The sequence below is a fragment of the Muntiacus reevesi genome, chromosome 10 (assembly GCF_963930625.1).
Source record: "Muntiacus reevesi chromosome 10, mMunRee1.1, whole genome shotgun sequence".
Lineage (NCBI taxonomy): Eukaryota > Metazoa > Chordata > Mammalia > Artiodactyla > Cervidae > Muntiacus > Muntiacus reevesi.
The window spans coordinates 15,388,342-15,404,622 of NC_089258.1; the positions used below are offsets into that span (position 1 = coordinate 15,388,342).

Below are 16,281 nucleotides of genomic sequence, written 5' to 3' on the forward strand. Positions count from 1 at the left end.
GGAGAAGGTGGTTCTGTAAGCAGGGAAAAAGCTGCCAGGATTGCTGAGGATTTCTCTGTTCAGTAATATGGATCAACAACTGCCTCTCATCCTTAAAAAATTATTAACCATGAGAAGAGAATGGTGAGGAAGCATTATTACAATATATCCGCAATGAATTATTTTGTACTTTGTTTCCAAGCGTATTTGCTTAGACAATGAAGATTATTATGTACTGAGTTTTCTTAATGCAGGACTATACCTCTTTAAAAAATTTTTATAGCAAATTTATAAGGAACTCAAAGTTTATCATGAAATTCTCTTCCCTTTCAGCACTTTGGAAGGAAGTAGGCGGTATTATTTACATGTTAGGTTAGATCCATGTGTTCCAGTCAGGTATTCACTGAGTAAAGTTTTATGTCTAGAACCCACTTTTCCTTGATTCACATTTTCACATATTCAGGTGAAGAGATAACTGCTTGAATGGAGGTTTTGACATTTGAACTGAAGATTTGTATGCTTTCCTTGTCCACATCTCAACTGTCTTCCATCTAAGCATTTTTTCTGCCCTCTTATTCCCTACATAGCATAGAGGCTGAATGTTGACTTTGGCGATAGAATGACTGCATGTGCAACTTGTTAGCTATTTGTTAGCTGTATGATCTCCCTTCTTGATTTTCTTACCTGTAAAATGGAGCCGTTAATTTTGTCTAACTTGTGGGATTAATTATCACAGGCAAATTAATGTAAGCATTTTGAAGAGCATCTGGCACCTAATAAACATGCAGTGAATGTTAGTTTTATTACCCATTTATTTCTCCATAAAGGTAACTGTTGTTAAAACAGTTTTCTATTTCTTCTGTAATTTCACTCATTTAGAAATAAAATGTATTATTATCAATTTTACATATAACATTGTTCTCAAGTCATACATTTGACACCTTATGTTTATAAGCAGTTTTGATGGAAAATTCTCTCCAAAATTTTTCTGTCATAAACCAAGAGCTGTAAATATATTTGAATTACTCAAAAAAAGGATTGTTGAGTTTAGGATGATAGCAGTTATGATGCTTTTATAACTATTAGAAATATACTTGCGTTAGTCCTTCCTGAAACTGAGAATTAGCTGTATCTCTTGTTGAATATCCAGTCTTTGCTAAAATGACAGTAAAAACTGAATTCGGTGCTGATTCAAGCGGGACAATGGAATCTGCCTGTTCTGTTTATTTGCTTAGACTGTGTTTTGTTTCTTTTTTTTCATTTTTGGGTTCCCTGGGTCTTTGCTGCTCTGCACACTTTCTCTAGTTGCGGATAGCGGGGCCTCCCCTTCATTGTGGTGCACGGGCTTCTCATTGCAGTGGCTTCCCTGTTGTGGCGCATAGGCTCCGTCTAGGTGTGCAGGCTCAGTAGTTGTGGGCACGTGGGCTTAGTTGCTCCATGGCATGTGAAGTCTTCTTGGACCAGGGATCAAACCTGTGTCCCCCACACTGGCAGGTAGAATCCCAACCACTGGACCACCAGAAAAGTCCTAGAATGTGTAATAATTTTTGATCAATAGACAACAAGGTTAAGGAACCTATCATTGGTAACTTTATACTGTTCCCAACGTGGCTTGTTGAAATGGCAGGTGATAACAGCAAATGCATACAGGGCATCTGTAAGAACACCTTTGAATGAGGTGCATCTGAGTGAGCAGTGTCAGGCTGATCACCTTCATGGAGGGAATCACTTGTGGCAAATGCCCTATTCTAAACTGCACTATTTGCTTTTTGGTGTCTATTATTTACTTTATTTTGGGTGTCTATTATTTATTTAGACACTGTTTATTTTGGGTGTCTCTTTTTCACTTCAGGTCTGCTTTCCCTACATGCCTTCTACTTTTTTGTTTTATTTCTCTATGTTTAGACATATGTTTCTAGGACAAACCAGCAAACAAAAAATACTTCCCTTGTGGTCTTAACACAGAATCCATTCTTACTGAACTTTTTGGAATTTATTAACTTCTATTAGGTTATCTTAGTTATGAAAGAATCCTCAAATTTGTAGGATTTGTAGCATCCAGTTCCACCAATTTCTTACTTCTGTCACAAGTAGGCTACAAAACCCCTCATGACTCCTTAATATTTCTTTATTTTTAGCTCTTTTTGTTAAAAGTTATAGAAAAAAAAATGTATTTAAATAAGAATGGTATATTGAAACTGCAAGTAATTGAAACTAAACTGTTACCAAATCATGGTCATTCTTGTTTCATAGATTTCTCTACCCACTTCTACTCCCAGGATATATTACATATTATCCAAAAATGTTTCAGAATTAAAAAAATAACTGGAATATCATTATCTCATCTAAAATTTTTAAGCAGTTCCTTAATATCATTAAATACCTAGGTAGCTTCTGAGTTTCCCTGATTATCTTAAAATCTTTTCTTAAAACAACTTATTTGTTTGAATTAATATTGAAATATACATTTTAATGGGTATGTTTTTTATATATTTTTATTAATAAAACAACATTATTGAGGTATAATCTGAATTTGATAAACAGCACATATCTAGTATATACAGTTTTACAGGTTTCAAACCCATAAACAATCAAAGTAATGAGCACATCTGTCAGTCCAGAAAGTTTCTTTGTATCTGTTTGTAATCCCCCTCTACTGCCCCTTCCCTTCAGGCAACCAGTGACCTACATTTTTGTCATTAAAGATTAGTTTTCAATTGCTATAATTTTATATAAATGAAATCATGCAGCATGTATTCTTTTTGTATTCCTTTTTTGTCTATATTATTTACTAAGCATGCATATTTTAAGATGCATCCAGGTTGTTAAATGTGTCAACAGTTTCTTCCTATTTATTGCTGGGTGATAATCCACTTTACAGATAGACCAATATTTGCTTAACTACCTGATGGTCATTTAGATTACTTATGGTTTTTGCTATTATAAATAAAGCTGCTGTAAACATTTTTGTGTATCTTTCTGTGGATGTACATTTTCATGTATTTCTCTTTGATTTCATCAATGATCCAATGATGGTTTAGTAGCATATTGTTTAGCTGCCACATGTTTGTGTTTTTTAGAGCCTTTTTCTTGTAGTTTATTTCTAATCTCATATCATTGTGATCAGAAAAGATGCTTAATATGATTTCTATTTTCTTAAATTTACCAAGGCTCACCTTGTGACCCAGCATGTGGTCAATCCTGGAGAAGGTTCCACGTGCACTTGATAAGAACGTGTAGTCTGCTGCTTTTGGATGGAATGCTCTATAAATGTCAATGAAGTCAAACTTATCAAAAGTGTTGAAGAACTGGCTTTTAGTTTCATTGATCTTTTAGTTTCTTTTCTTCTACTGACTTTAGGTTTTGTTTGTTCTTCTTTCTCTAGTTGTTTTAGGTGTATATTTACGTTGTTCAGTTGAGATCTTTCTTGTATCTTGACCATTCTTGTTGTTTGGACCATTGAGCTTTCCTTTTCATTTGTCTGTAAGTATTTTTTTTTTTAATTTTCTCTTTGATTTCTTCAGTAATCCATTGGATGTTTAGTAGCATATTGTTTAGCTGCCATATGTTTCTGTTTTTTATAGTTTTTTCTTGTAGTTTATTTGTAATCTCATAGCATCATGATCAGAAAAATTGCTGATATGGTTTCAATTTTCTTAAATTTACCAAGGCCATCTTGTTCCCCAGCATATGGTCAGTCCTGTAGAATGTTCCATGTGCACTTGTATAATCTGCTATTTGGGACAGAGTGCTTTATAAATAGCAATTAAGTCCATCTGGTCTAGTGTGTCATTTAAGGCCTGTGTTTCCTTATTAATTTTCTGTCTGAATGACCTGTCCATTGATGAAATTGGGGTGTTAAAGTCCCCCATTATTATTGTAGTTTTTAAAAAAATTATTGTATTTTTGTCAATTTCTCCTTTTATGATTGTTAGTATTTGCCTTACATATTAAGGTATTGCTATGTTTTTGGGTGCATATATAATTAGAATTGTTATATCTTCTTGGATTGTTCCTTTGATCATTATGTAGTGTCCTCCTCCTTTGTCTCTTGTAACAAGTCTTTGTTTTAAAGTCCATTTTGTCTGATTTAAGTATTGCTACTCAGCTTTCTTTTGATTTCATTTGTGTGGAATACCTTCTCCCATCCTCTTACTTTTAGTCTGTATGTGTCCCTAGGTCTGAGGTGGATCTCCTATAGACAGCATATATATGGGTCTTATTTTGGAATCTACCCAACCAGTCTATGTCTTTTGGTTGGTGCATTTCATGTATTTGTATTTTGATTAATGTAATTAATAATTGCATTAGTTATCAATATGTATGTTCCTATTACCATTTTAAAAATTGTTTTGAGTATGTTTTTGTAGGTCTTTTCCTTCTGTTGTGTTTCCTACATAAAGAAGTTCCTTTAGCATTTGTTATAATGCTAACACTATAGGTTTGGTGGGGCTGAGTTCTCTTAACTTTTGCTTGTCTGAAAAGTCTTTTTATTTCTCTGTCAAATCTGAATGAGAGCCTCACTGTGGAGAGTATTCTTGTTTGTAGGTTCTTCTCTTTCATCACTTTAAATATTTCATGCCATTCCCTTCTAGCTTGCAGAATTTGTGTTGAGAAATCAGCCAAAAACCTTACGGGAGTTCCCGTGTATGTTATGTTATTTATCATTTTTCCCCTGTTGCTTTTAGTATGTTGTCTCTCATTTTTGTCAGTTGATTACTGTGTGTCTCAGTGTTTTCCTCTTTGGGTTTATCCTTCCTGGGACTCTGTGCTTCCTGGACATGGTTGACTATTTCCTTTCCCATGTGGGGTAAGTTTTTAGCTATTATCTATTCAGGTGTTTTCTTGGGCCCTTTCACTCTTCTCCGCCTGGGACCCCTATAATGCAAATGTTGTCCCAGAGGTCTCTTGCACTGTCTTCATTTCTTCTCATTCTTTTTTCTACATTTTGTTCCACAGCAGTGATTTTCACTATTCTGTCTTATAGGTCACTTATCCATTTTTCTGTCTCAGTTTTCCTGTTACTGATTCCTTCTAGTGTATTATTCATCTCTATTCATTTGTTCTTTAGTTCTGGGTGTTTGTTAAATATCTCTTGCATCTTCTCCATTTCCCACCCCCCTGCCCCCGAGATCCTGGATCATCTTCAGTATCATTATTTTGAATTCTTTTTCTGGAAGGTTGCCTATCTTCACCTTTATTTAGCTATTTTTTCCTTGAGGTTTTATCTTGTTCCTTCATCTGGGACATAACCCTCTGCCTTTTAATTTTTGTTTAACTTTCTGATTGTGGTTTTCATTTTGAAGGCTGCAGAATTGTAGTTCTTCTCTCTATAAGTTAATTTTTAACAACTGTATTTAACAACCAAATCACAAAATTCCTGAAAAAAATTTTAAAAATTGGCTGTTATTACTTAGCGCAAGCCAAATCCAGTATGGCATTATAGAGTAATAGAACATGTTTCTCTGTTATTCATATTTTTAAAAAATTTTCTTAATTCTAATAGTGAGAGGCAGAGGTTTGATCAAATTCAGGTTCAACTTTTTGGTATGATTGTTGCAAAGTTTATGAAAGGCTGCTGCTTATCATTTCCTTTATCCATTGATTTATTAGGGCTGCAAATCAGTGATAGTCTAATTCTATCATTCTTTCTTTATTTAAGTAGCTGGGATGATCTATAAAGAAAAACTTACCTAGAACTAGTTGATTACAGTGAGGTGTAAGTTTGTTAAGGAAATGAATGATAGTAAAAGAAATATTTTACTTTTACTCATTTTCAGAATGAGTTGGCTTCCTCATATTTTTCAAAGGTGCCAGTAACTTTTTTAAAATGTCATTATGAACTTAGAGATTATCTGATGTGTTTCAGTCCACTGAGATTTTATGCTTATTGGTACTTAAACTGATCCATTTTTTGACTGAAGGGAGCCTCTTCAAGTTAATCCTTGATCCTTTTGACACACATTCAGTAATCTTTGATAGCTTGCTTGCTTTCTGGTAGGACACGTTTATGACTCATCATCTATAGTTCACGCCTTATACTGAGTCATTTTTCCAGGGAGCCAGAGTCCTTTATTAGAATGTGGTATTTAGAATTGTATGGCATCACTTACACATGGAATCTAAAATATGATACCAGTGAAATTATCTGTGAAACAGAAACAGACTCACAGACATAGAGAACAGACCTGTGGTTGCCAAGGGGGAGTGGGTGTTGGAGGAGAGTAGATGGGATGGAGTTTGGAATGAGTAGATACAAACTATTTTACATGGAATGGATAAATAACAAGGTTCTACTATATAGCACAGAGAATTCAATATCCTGTGATAAACCATAATGGAAAATAATATGAAGAAGAATGTATAGCTATGCATAACTGAATCACTTTACTGTTCATTGTAAATTAACTGTGCTTCCATAAAATAAACTTAAAAGATAGAATATGGTATTTAGAAACCACAATCTAGGCACTGGGGTTACTTACTACTATTAGATTCTTTTTTTTTTTTTTTTAACTACTACTAGATTCTTAGCTGTTTCTAGTATATTTAAGTGGATGAACTGAGAAATACACATTACACTAACATTTTTAAGACAAAATATATTATGAGTTTATTCATTATTTTCATTTGAAATTTAGGAGTACAAGATTTTAGCTAAACTTTCTTACATTCGTTTTTCTTTTTCTTCCATGCTGAAAATCCCAGTTTTCAGTAACATTGTACTATCATTTGCTACACACAGGACAAATATTCATAACATTACCAACACTATCTTCAGTAACATGATTATTAAAAAGTTATATATATAGATGAATAATCAAATGTATATTTCAAGGCACTTTAAATAGCTTTTTTCTGATGCTTTTTATTGCCAATGTGATAAACAATTAGGCTAATTTGACTAATCTTGCTTCCAAATTTTAGATATTGAATTTAAATGTTTTATAATTATACAAAATATTTACATGTTTCCAAAGTACAATCTGTTAAGACATGATATTTTCCAGTTAGCTTATATCCCTGTTCTTTCCCTGGTGTATGTTATAATTTTATTTAAAAAATCTGTATGTATATGTATTTATATGTTGTGTTCCTTAGGTGAATGGAAACATATATTCTACCTTGCTGTTTTATCAGTATATCCAGGAGGTGCCCCATAGCAATATATGTATTTCTGATTCTTTTTTAGCTGCTTAGTATTCATGTTTGATGTCTGTAATTTTTCCACTAAGATCTTCTCCAGATGATTTTGGTTCATTTCCAATATTTGAGATTACAAAATTTAATGTTTTTTTATATTTTTGCCAGTGTATATTCGGGATATGTTTTTATTTTAAATACTTATTTACTTGGCTGTGCTGGGTCTTAGTTGCTGCATGCCAGATCGTTCATCTTCAACACAGCATGTGAACTCTTAGTTGCAACATGTAGGATCTAGTTTCCTGACCAGGGATTGAACCCCAGGCCACCAGCATAGGGAGGGTGGAGCCTTATCCTCTGGACCACCTGGGAAGTTGCTGGGATATATTTTCATATTAGTGTTTTTCCAAACATTTCATTGTGAAAATTTGCAAGCACACCTGTTCCTACCACCTAAACTGATACAGAATTTACGTATTGTGAAATGTACAAAAATAAGTTTACATTCATTGTTTTGACATTTGCACTTTTTTTAGTTGTGTCATTTATTTATATTGAGTTGTAAGAGTCCTTTTTGTATTCTAGATCTAAGTCCCTTGTCAGATAAATGGTTTGCAAATATTTTCTCCCATTCTGTTGAGTTATCCTTTCACTTTCTTGATGGTGTCCTTCTGAAGCATGAAAGTTTTCAGTTTGGGTGATGTCCATTTTATTTACTTTTTCTTCTGATGCTTATGCTTTCAGTGTTGTATCTAAAAAGCCATTGCCTAATCCAAGGTTTATGCCTATATTTTCTTAAAAGAGTTTTATACTTTTAGCTCCTATACTTATGGTATGAGGTAGAAGTTCAACTTAATTCAAAGGAGAAAGAACTTTTCATCAACTGTTGCTGGGAAAACTTAATATCCACGTGTAAAATAATGGTCTTTGGCACCCTGGTCAAAAAAATTAATTGCTCATAAATATGAGGGCTTATTTCTAGACATTAAATTTTGTTTCACTGTTCTATATGTCTGTCTTTTTTAAGAATTCATGAATTTAAGGAGGACATTTATAAAAGAATGCATTTTTGACTCACTGTTTATAACCTCTGTTCTCTATATATGTTCTCTATATATGTTTTGTCTCAATAGCTCTATGTTTTGTGTCAATAGCTTCTCCCATTTGTTTCTACAATTATCTCATTTTGTGTGTAATGCCATATGGGAAGGGAATGCTTGGTGGTGAGTGTAATATTAATGTCACTGGAATGGTTATATTCCCATTTTTCAAAGACTGCTTTCAACATAGATAGGGAGTATCTTCAGTTGAGAGTGATGGCATAAAATTATGAAAATAAGGAAGCTTATGGTTCAAAGATTTTCTTACCTTATTTAAATCTGAGACGCAGTTCTGTGAAAGTACATTAAACTAATGGGTATGACTTCCTTTTTCAGAAAATAGGCATTTCAGAACCACCAAAAATTATTCTTTATGATTATACTTCTTTATAGAGTTCCTGAGTTGGAAGTAGAAGAAGAAACTCAAGTTCAAGAGATGACCCTAGATGAGTGGAAAAATCTTCAAGAACAGACCAGACCAAAGCCTGAATTTAACATCCGGAAACCTGAGTCTACTGTCCCTTCCAAAGCAGTGGTGATACATAAGTCTAAATATAGAGATGATGTAAGCATGATCTTTTATATCTAGAGGTAATCTTCATTGTTACCTTATTGAAAACAAAACAGAACATTAGTAGTTGACATTCTAGTTTCAACCTTATAGTAATCAGATGTGTCTGTTTCAACCTAGGAGTAACCATGCATGCCTAATTTTACTATATTTTTATTAACTGAAAAAAAATTGACCCATTAAATACTTGATCCAAAGCAGTTATAGTGAGCACATTTTCTGTTCTCTCCAGAACTGTGTGAAGACTGTGCTTATACTGTGTATTTTAGTTGCATTTCAATTTTGTGTCAAAAGAGAGATCCAGAAAGTTTCCCTGAATGATGCCGTTTCATAGGATAACTACTAGGCATTTTCGTGATTAGATTACCTTCAGTTTTGACTCTTTCTTTTAAATTCAAGTATAGTTGATTTACAATATTTTTATAGTTTCAAGTGTACAGAAAACTGATTCAATGTTATTTTTCAAAGTTCTAATTCTTAATAGGTGTGTTTAACTGAAGCTAGTTGATCACCTTAAACCAGTCAGAGTTGGGTGAATCCTTTCTTGTGATATTGCAGTAGCTTTGCTCCCTCTGCAGAAATTCACCAGAGGACCCCTGAAGCCCATGACAGGCACTGCTAGCATGGCCAGCTATCCATTTGGGATTGCTAACACATTCTTAAGATCTGATTTTACATGGTTTGTGTTCACCTATTTATTGGCGGCTTCAGCTTTGAAAATATCTTCCAGTATATATTGATAAGGCTGGTCAGAGAGTTATTCAAGCACATTCTATTTGAATTCCTAAACTGAAGGGAGGGTACACTGAAGCATTATAATTTTAAAATTTAGAGTTAGTATCGTTCAGTCACAGCTATTTATCCTGATACCAGTCTCTGAGTCAGTGATGGTGGTGAGCACTCTTCCTCTCTGCTTGATGTTATTCATTGATTTTCCATTTGAAAATCAGGAGTTTTATACTATGTAGATTTGTCTGTGTTCCCATTTACATTTTGGTTAGTTATATTCTTTTTATGAGTAGTTTCTCTAGGGGATCATTTATGATACTGGATTCCTTCTTATCTCCTCTTTCCATCAATCCAAACTCTGGGAGTCTATGTTTTGAGCTGTTCCTCTAGAAAAGGCTTTTTGTACACATACGGGGCCAGAGCCTTATTCTCTCAGAAAGCTCTCTGAGGTCTTTTTACAAGTCTATCAGCTAGTTGGGTTGGGGTTTTTTTTCCCTATCCACTTTCTTCTCTTGTAAATAAAGTTTTGCCTAAAACAATTGTGCTGTCAGGATTTGAAATGTGCAGCTGACATGTTAAGTAAAAATAGAAGCTGTTCTTCTTAATCCACACCAGATTCATCTTCCCTGGCTTCTGAGAGAGGTCTCCTGGAATCTTTGAAGCAACTGGGTTAGCTGAGTCATTGAGCTTGGTCTCAGTAAGGCACACATCTTTGTTACTTATTAACCTTACAGCATTGATGATTTTAGCCAGGAATTGTTCTTAAAGAGACAGAAGCCAAATCTTGGTGTCGCTACTTTGTTCTGGATACCCTGAAGAGAACAAAAGCACTGGAATAATACCTCTTGTTTCCTTGGAGCTCTGTTCTTGGCAAAGTTAAGACCTAACAGTAACCTATGAATAGAGCAGGCCCTTAAAGCACTTTGGCCTGACAATTTGCTCACTCAACTTCCATTGCAAGCTGTGCCTTCTTACTGGAAGTCTGCTGTGTCTCTGCGGAGGTGCCTTGACAGCCAGTTGTTTTCTAGATCAGGCAGTAGTTTATTATTTTGCCTCTTACATTTTTTTGTATCTATCTTGTTACCAGAGTGCAAGTGTTCCTGAATTGTTCTTTCCTTCATCTTTTTAACTTCAAGAGTACATCTGCCCAAGGACACAAATGTTAAACACGAAGCCTGGAATAAACATATGGCCAAAAGGGAAATGCATGCTCTGGGAAATTTGATTCCATTTGCTGGACAAGCAAATGGATATTTAACCATATAACACTTTGGAGATTCTCATCCACAATCACTGGCCTATTTTCTGCAGGTTTATATTTCTCTGTAGGTTTATATTTTACTTACAAGTGAAAGTTTTTGTTTCATCCATTGTTAGGAATTGAAACCAAATCAAATTTGAAGATTTATTAATACAGTTTTAACAAGAGACAGAACTAATTCGACCTCTTCATGTGTCCGTGGGATTCTCCTGGCAAGAATACTGGAGTGGGTTGCTATTTCCTTCACCGGGGGATTTTTCCAACCCAGAAATTGAACCTGGGTCTCTTGAATTGCAGGCAGGTTCTTTACCAACTGAGCTACTACAAGGGAAGCCCCATACAATAAAATGTATATTTTCAAAGAATTTTAACTAAGGTGGTTTTTAAAAAGCAGCCTGAGTTCTTTATTCAGCCTTGGCAGCAACCCTTAGATAATCATACTATTGTGTTACTCGTTCCATATATTTTGAGTCTAAATTGTTGACTGTAAATCATCCGATTTTTAACATATGGTGTTTGTACAGTCAGCACCCATGTTAAGAGCAGTTTCTCCATCAAGTTCTTTTCTAGGAAGGTGAATTTTCCTTATTTATCAAAGTAGCATTTGTGAACAAAATAAAAGGCAGGAACTAAAACTTTTCAATCTCAGCAAAATATACTTAGATATGTAACATTTATAGGATTTCTGTTAGTCATGTTAAATCTTACATCTTAACCTACTAAACTGATAGAAATTTGGTCTGACTTGAAGTAAGTTCAAAAATGCTTGATTTAAGACTATGAGATTACTATGTATAAAGTAGATAACTATTAAGAACCTACTATATAGTTTAGGGAACTCTATTCAATACTCTGTGATGATCTGTATGGTGATAGAATCTTAAAAGAGTGGATTTAGCATTTATATAGCCAACTGGGGCTTTCCTGGTGACTCAGCAGTACAGAATCCACCGGCAGTGCAGGAGACACAGGTTCGATCCCTGGGTCAGGAAGATCCCATGGAGAACGACATGGCAGCCCACTCCAGTATTCTTGCCTGGAGAATCCCACGGACAGAGGAGCCTGGAGGGCTACAGTTCATTGAGTTAGAGTCAGACACGAGTTAGTGACTGAACAACAGCAATAGCTGACTGACTTTGTTGTTACAGCAGAAACTAACCCAGCACTGTAAATCAGCTACTCCAATTAAATAAAAAAAAAGAAGGCCTGTCAGTATGAGAACGTGTGGCTGCAAAATGTGTAAAACCCACGCAGCTGGAAGCAGAGCAGCAGTAGCATCTTCTCCTGCTCAGCCCAGTGAGTGTCCATGGAGACGGCCATGTGTATGTTCTGTGTTTGATGCTGTAACTGTGTTTCAGATGGTAAAGGATGACTATGAAGATGATGCCCACGTTTTCCGGAAAGCGGCCAATGACATCACATCCCAGCTGGAGATTAATTTTGGTAACCTCCCTCGTCCCGGGCGTGGAGCCAGAGGTGGCACACGGGGAGGCCGGGGAAGGATCAGAAGGGCAGAAAACTATGAACCTAGAGCAGAAGTGGTGGTAAGTGTGTATATTCTAAATCCTGGGTTTTTTAAGTGAGAGGATGAAGATGCCCTGGGCCTACAGAGTTTAATTTTGGAGGATCATCAAGTTCTGCCTGATCTAGATAGAGGACGTTCTTTCTCCTCTGTCTAGTGTGGGTCTCATGTTAGAGTGTTTGGAATGGTCATCAGCATGGTGGGCATCAGTTGGATACAGACCATTGTGTAGCCCTGGTCTCCAGGGAAGTCTGTCTGCTACGATTGTACACTGAGGGCTGGAGAAAAATTCACACATGTGCATCGGATGAGGCCCCCAGGCTCGGTATTGAATTAGATCAACTGACAGTTGCTTACTACGGTGTAAGCAACCCTGTGCCATGATGCCTTCAGAGTAGACAGAATCCTTCCAACAGCTTCGAGGCGACCTTTTCACGTCAAACCATTCTTTGCCACCCTTCAGCCAGCACTGCCCTACTTCTGGGACAGACAACCTTGTTCCTTACTCCATGGGGCCTTTCTGCCTGCTAGCCTCCCTCCCACCCCTTTTCCTGTTTACCTAAGATAGATCCTCTACCCTCCCTTCATCAGAGGAGGCTTTCAGACCAGCTCAGAATCCTTCATTTCTTTGAAGCACCATCTGCATTTGTAATTGTACTATCACTGGTACAGTTGTTGAGCAGTATCTGCTGTCTCCAGAAGACAGATTGGTTTCCCCAGTGCCTAGTATAATATAAGCTGTACTAGACGCTTCATCAGTGTTTTGTGAACAGATATACCAATACCTGTTTAGTGGGGATCGCGCACAAGGTTCGGTAGCCCGCAGAGGCACCATGCTGTCCTTGTGAGAATGGGGCAGCCTCTTCTCTATGGCTGGTCTTGGAAATGTTCCTTTTGCTGCCTGAGTCTCTGATTCCAGGGAGCAACCCCTGGGAGGGGTCTAACTTGTTATACTTCAGTAAGAACGAAAACAAGTGTTTTTTCTGGGTAAACTCGAGGCCAGCTTGGAAAAAGGATCTCTTCTGGAAATAGAAAATATACACCTGCCCCTTTCCAATAGCAGCTCTGCCGCCGTGGTGCAGTGTGGCTATCTGGTGCAAGGGGCCCTGCCGCCCACCTGGGCTCTTCCAGCTCTGCCCCACCCTCAGGCCCCACCCCCCTTCACAGCTGCATTATGTCAGAATCCTGTTCTTTTTGCTCATTTATTGTGGTTATCTCCAGGAGAAGTTTCTCTTGTAGAAGACATCACTTAACTGTAACATGTGCATGGCCACCAAATTGCACTAGACGCCCTGACTGTGGGCCTCCATTCATTCCCAGGCCATCTGTTACTGAAGTTACCAGTATGCTCCTCCTGCAGGAGCTCTGTGAGCTCCCGAGGGTGGGACTGTCTTTAATCACCCTTGTATCTCCATGTAGCAAACCTTCAGTCATGTTTATCGGATGAACGAGGGGCTAGATAAAGGGTCCAGGTGGTAAAGAACCCACCTGCCAATGCAGGAGTTTGAAAGATCCCCTGGAGGGAGGGCATGGCAATCCACTCTAGCATTCTTGCCTGGAGAATCCCATGGACAGAGGAGGCTGTTGGGCTATAGTCCATAGGGCTGCAGAGAGTCAGACACAACTGAAGTGACTTAGCATACATGCACGCAAGGTACAAATAAAGGGTCACAGTAAGGATTTGTGGGAGTGAGGGCCGGGGCAGGGCGGGGAGGCAGGGTGGCAGGCACTGCCAGCCATTCTGCAGCGGGGACAGAGCAGGTCAGAGGAGGGAGAAGCATGCTTCCGTGCCCCCTCTGCAGGGTCTGAGCAGAACTTGGCTGCAGCTCAGAGCAGGGCTTCGCATAGGGTGACCCTGCCATTCTTCTCTTCCTGCTGGGCCTCTTCCTCCCTCAGTGTTTGGGCCACTTACCCCTACTGTTAGCTCCTCCCTGCGAGAGCAGGTACTGTGTCTGACACACTTCTGCACCCAGGTGGGAACAGGTGAACTGACAGTTGGTTTTAAAACTTCTCTTTTTTAGATACAAGATGTTGCTCCAAACCCGGATGACCCTGAAGACTTCCCTGCTCTGGCCTGAGACAGCCCAATTTCCCTGGCAACTTAAACAGCACTGGCATACCTATGAAGAGACTTTTCTTGCTATGGGGAAGAGAGTCAGACTCTAAGAACAATAGATGTTGCTTTTTCCCGTGTAGTTTGAACTCACTGCACTCTTTTTGGTCTGGGTGGTTTGTGGGAACAGGGATTCCTCCAGACACTAGACAGCAGCCATCCTGGCTGGGGTTAGTCTGGTACTTTCCCAGGAAGGTAGATAACAGTGATTATTTTTTTATTTAATGAATTCCAAATGTAGTTCAGAAATAATGTTTAAAATCTGTACATAGAGATTGTATTGAATCCTCCACAGAAGCATGGAGAGTAAAGCAAGTTGTAAAATAGAATCTATTGAGACTACTTAGTAAGTTGTATAGATACCAGAAGGCTGTGTCCTTCAGTATTAGAGGAAATACATATAACTCTGCTATTAATTTAAAGCAGTCACAGCCTAGTTTTCAGAGACCAAGAAATGAAAATACAGTTATATTTACCATTTACTTGTAAATGTTATATTCTCCTGGAAATTTTTTTTTTGGTTTTTTTATTTAACCAGTAATTTTAAATAGCTACTGTGCAGTCAGAGGTTACCACTCTGTGGCAGAGAATTAGGGAAAGTATTGGGGTTTTTCCTGGTGATTTAAACTACCTCGTGGTTTCTGTGTGTATGTAACACACACATACACACATGCTTAGTATAAATGTGCATATTTAATGTTTGGGTGGTTTTTAGGATGAGTATTAAGTATATGATCTTTAAAATCATGTTATTTAAGCCACCGATCAAATGAAAAGGGGTCCAGGGAAAAGAGTGTTGCAGATTTTCTCCCTCAAAGCTAGTGTGAGAATTCAACACCCGTGTACAAAGGCTGTCTGTCCCTGTCCTGGGCATGACTTGTAAATAATACTGAACACCTATATGCAGTTTTTCTCACTCGGCCCTGCACCAGTTCGAGTTCCTCTTTCTTGCTTTTTGAAGCATGTTAGGATTAGGGGTTTCCTTGGAGGTTCAAGGAGGTTCAAGGAAACCCCACTAATCAGCAGGGCTGAGACTGGGAGGCCCATGGCGGTTCAGCTAGCTGCCTGTGGGTAGAGCCACGATGGTGGCTGGGGCGGAGGCAGCTGTTAGCAGCCCCGGAAGCTGCGGTGACACTCTTCCCATTTTACCGAAGAAACTGGGTACCAGTCACAAACTTGTTATGCAATTGACATGCTTATGTTGGAATCTGAACCTTGGTCTCAGGATTTGTGCTTTTCTTTGCCTTGCTATACTGTCCAAGATGGCAGTTCTGAACTTGAACCCAAGTGTAAATAAAGGTTGGTATTCCCTCCTAACTTTGTGTCTAGAGAGTTGAATCCTTTCGGTGACACCCAGGTCAAGAGGGAAGAACATGGGGAAAGACCACAGTGGAGTCATTTCACATTTTGTTGAATAATCAGAGCTGAACCCTTAGTCACATTAAGCCACTGTGGTTGACAGTCTACTTTTGGATTCTTGTTATTAATCTGAGTATTAAGGTCATCATTTTATTCCCCCTCCCCAGAATAAGACAGTGAATGTGAGTACCTTAATCTAAATTAAGAAGTTTTGTGAGAGTAAATGTCATGTTCAGCCGTAATAGTCAGCTGGTGCAGGCTTGAGCTGTCACCTTAAGTCATTCTCCCTTGCCTTGGCTCTGAAGATTGGCAAAACAGAGATCCCTTTCAAAATTCCCTTATTCCCTTTAGTGTCATGAGTAACACTTGCAAAGCCCTTTGTGCTAGATTTCATGTTGTATTATGCAAACACTGCATCCTTCCCAAAGAGACTGAGGATTCCTGTATCACGGAGCAGTCTCAGATCTCATGGTCAGAAAAAGTTTAGTGAGGGGATAGGGGATG

At 37.7% G+C, this 16,281-nt stretch overlaps 1 protein-coding gene across 1 annotated transcript in view; it reads left to right on the forward strand.

Moving 5' to 3' along the window:
• The window catches only part of HABP4 (hyaluronan binding protein 4), a 34,532-nt gene extending 18,806 nt beyond the window's left edge, over positions 1–15,726 (forward strand). Inside the window, exons 6-8 of the mRNA XM_065947103.1 lie at positions 8,616–8,787; positions 12,142–12,327; positions 14,327–15,726. Of these exons, the coding sequence (XP_065803175.1) occupies positions 8,616–8,787; positions 12,142–12,327; positions 14,327–14,383 (415 nt within the window). The 3' untranslated portion in view covers positions 14,384–15,726. The remainder of the gene's footprint in view (positions 1–8,615; positions 8,788–12,141; positions 12,328–14,326) is intronic.
• The last annotated feature ends 555 nt before the right edge of the window (positions 15,727–16,281 follow it).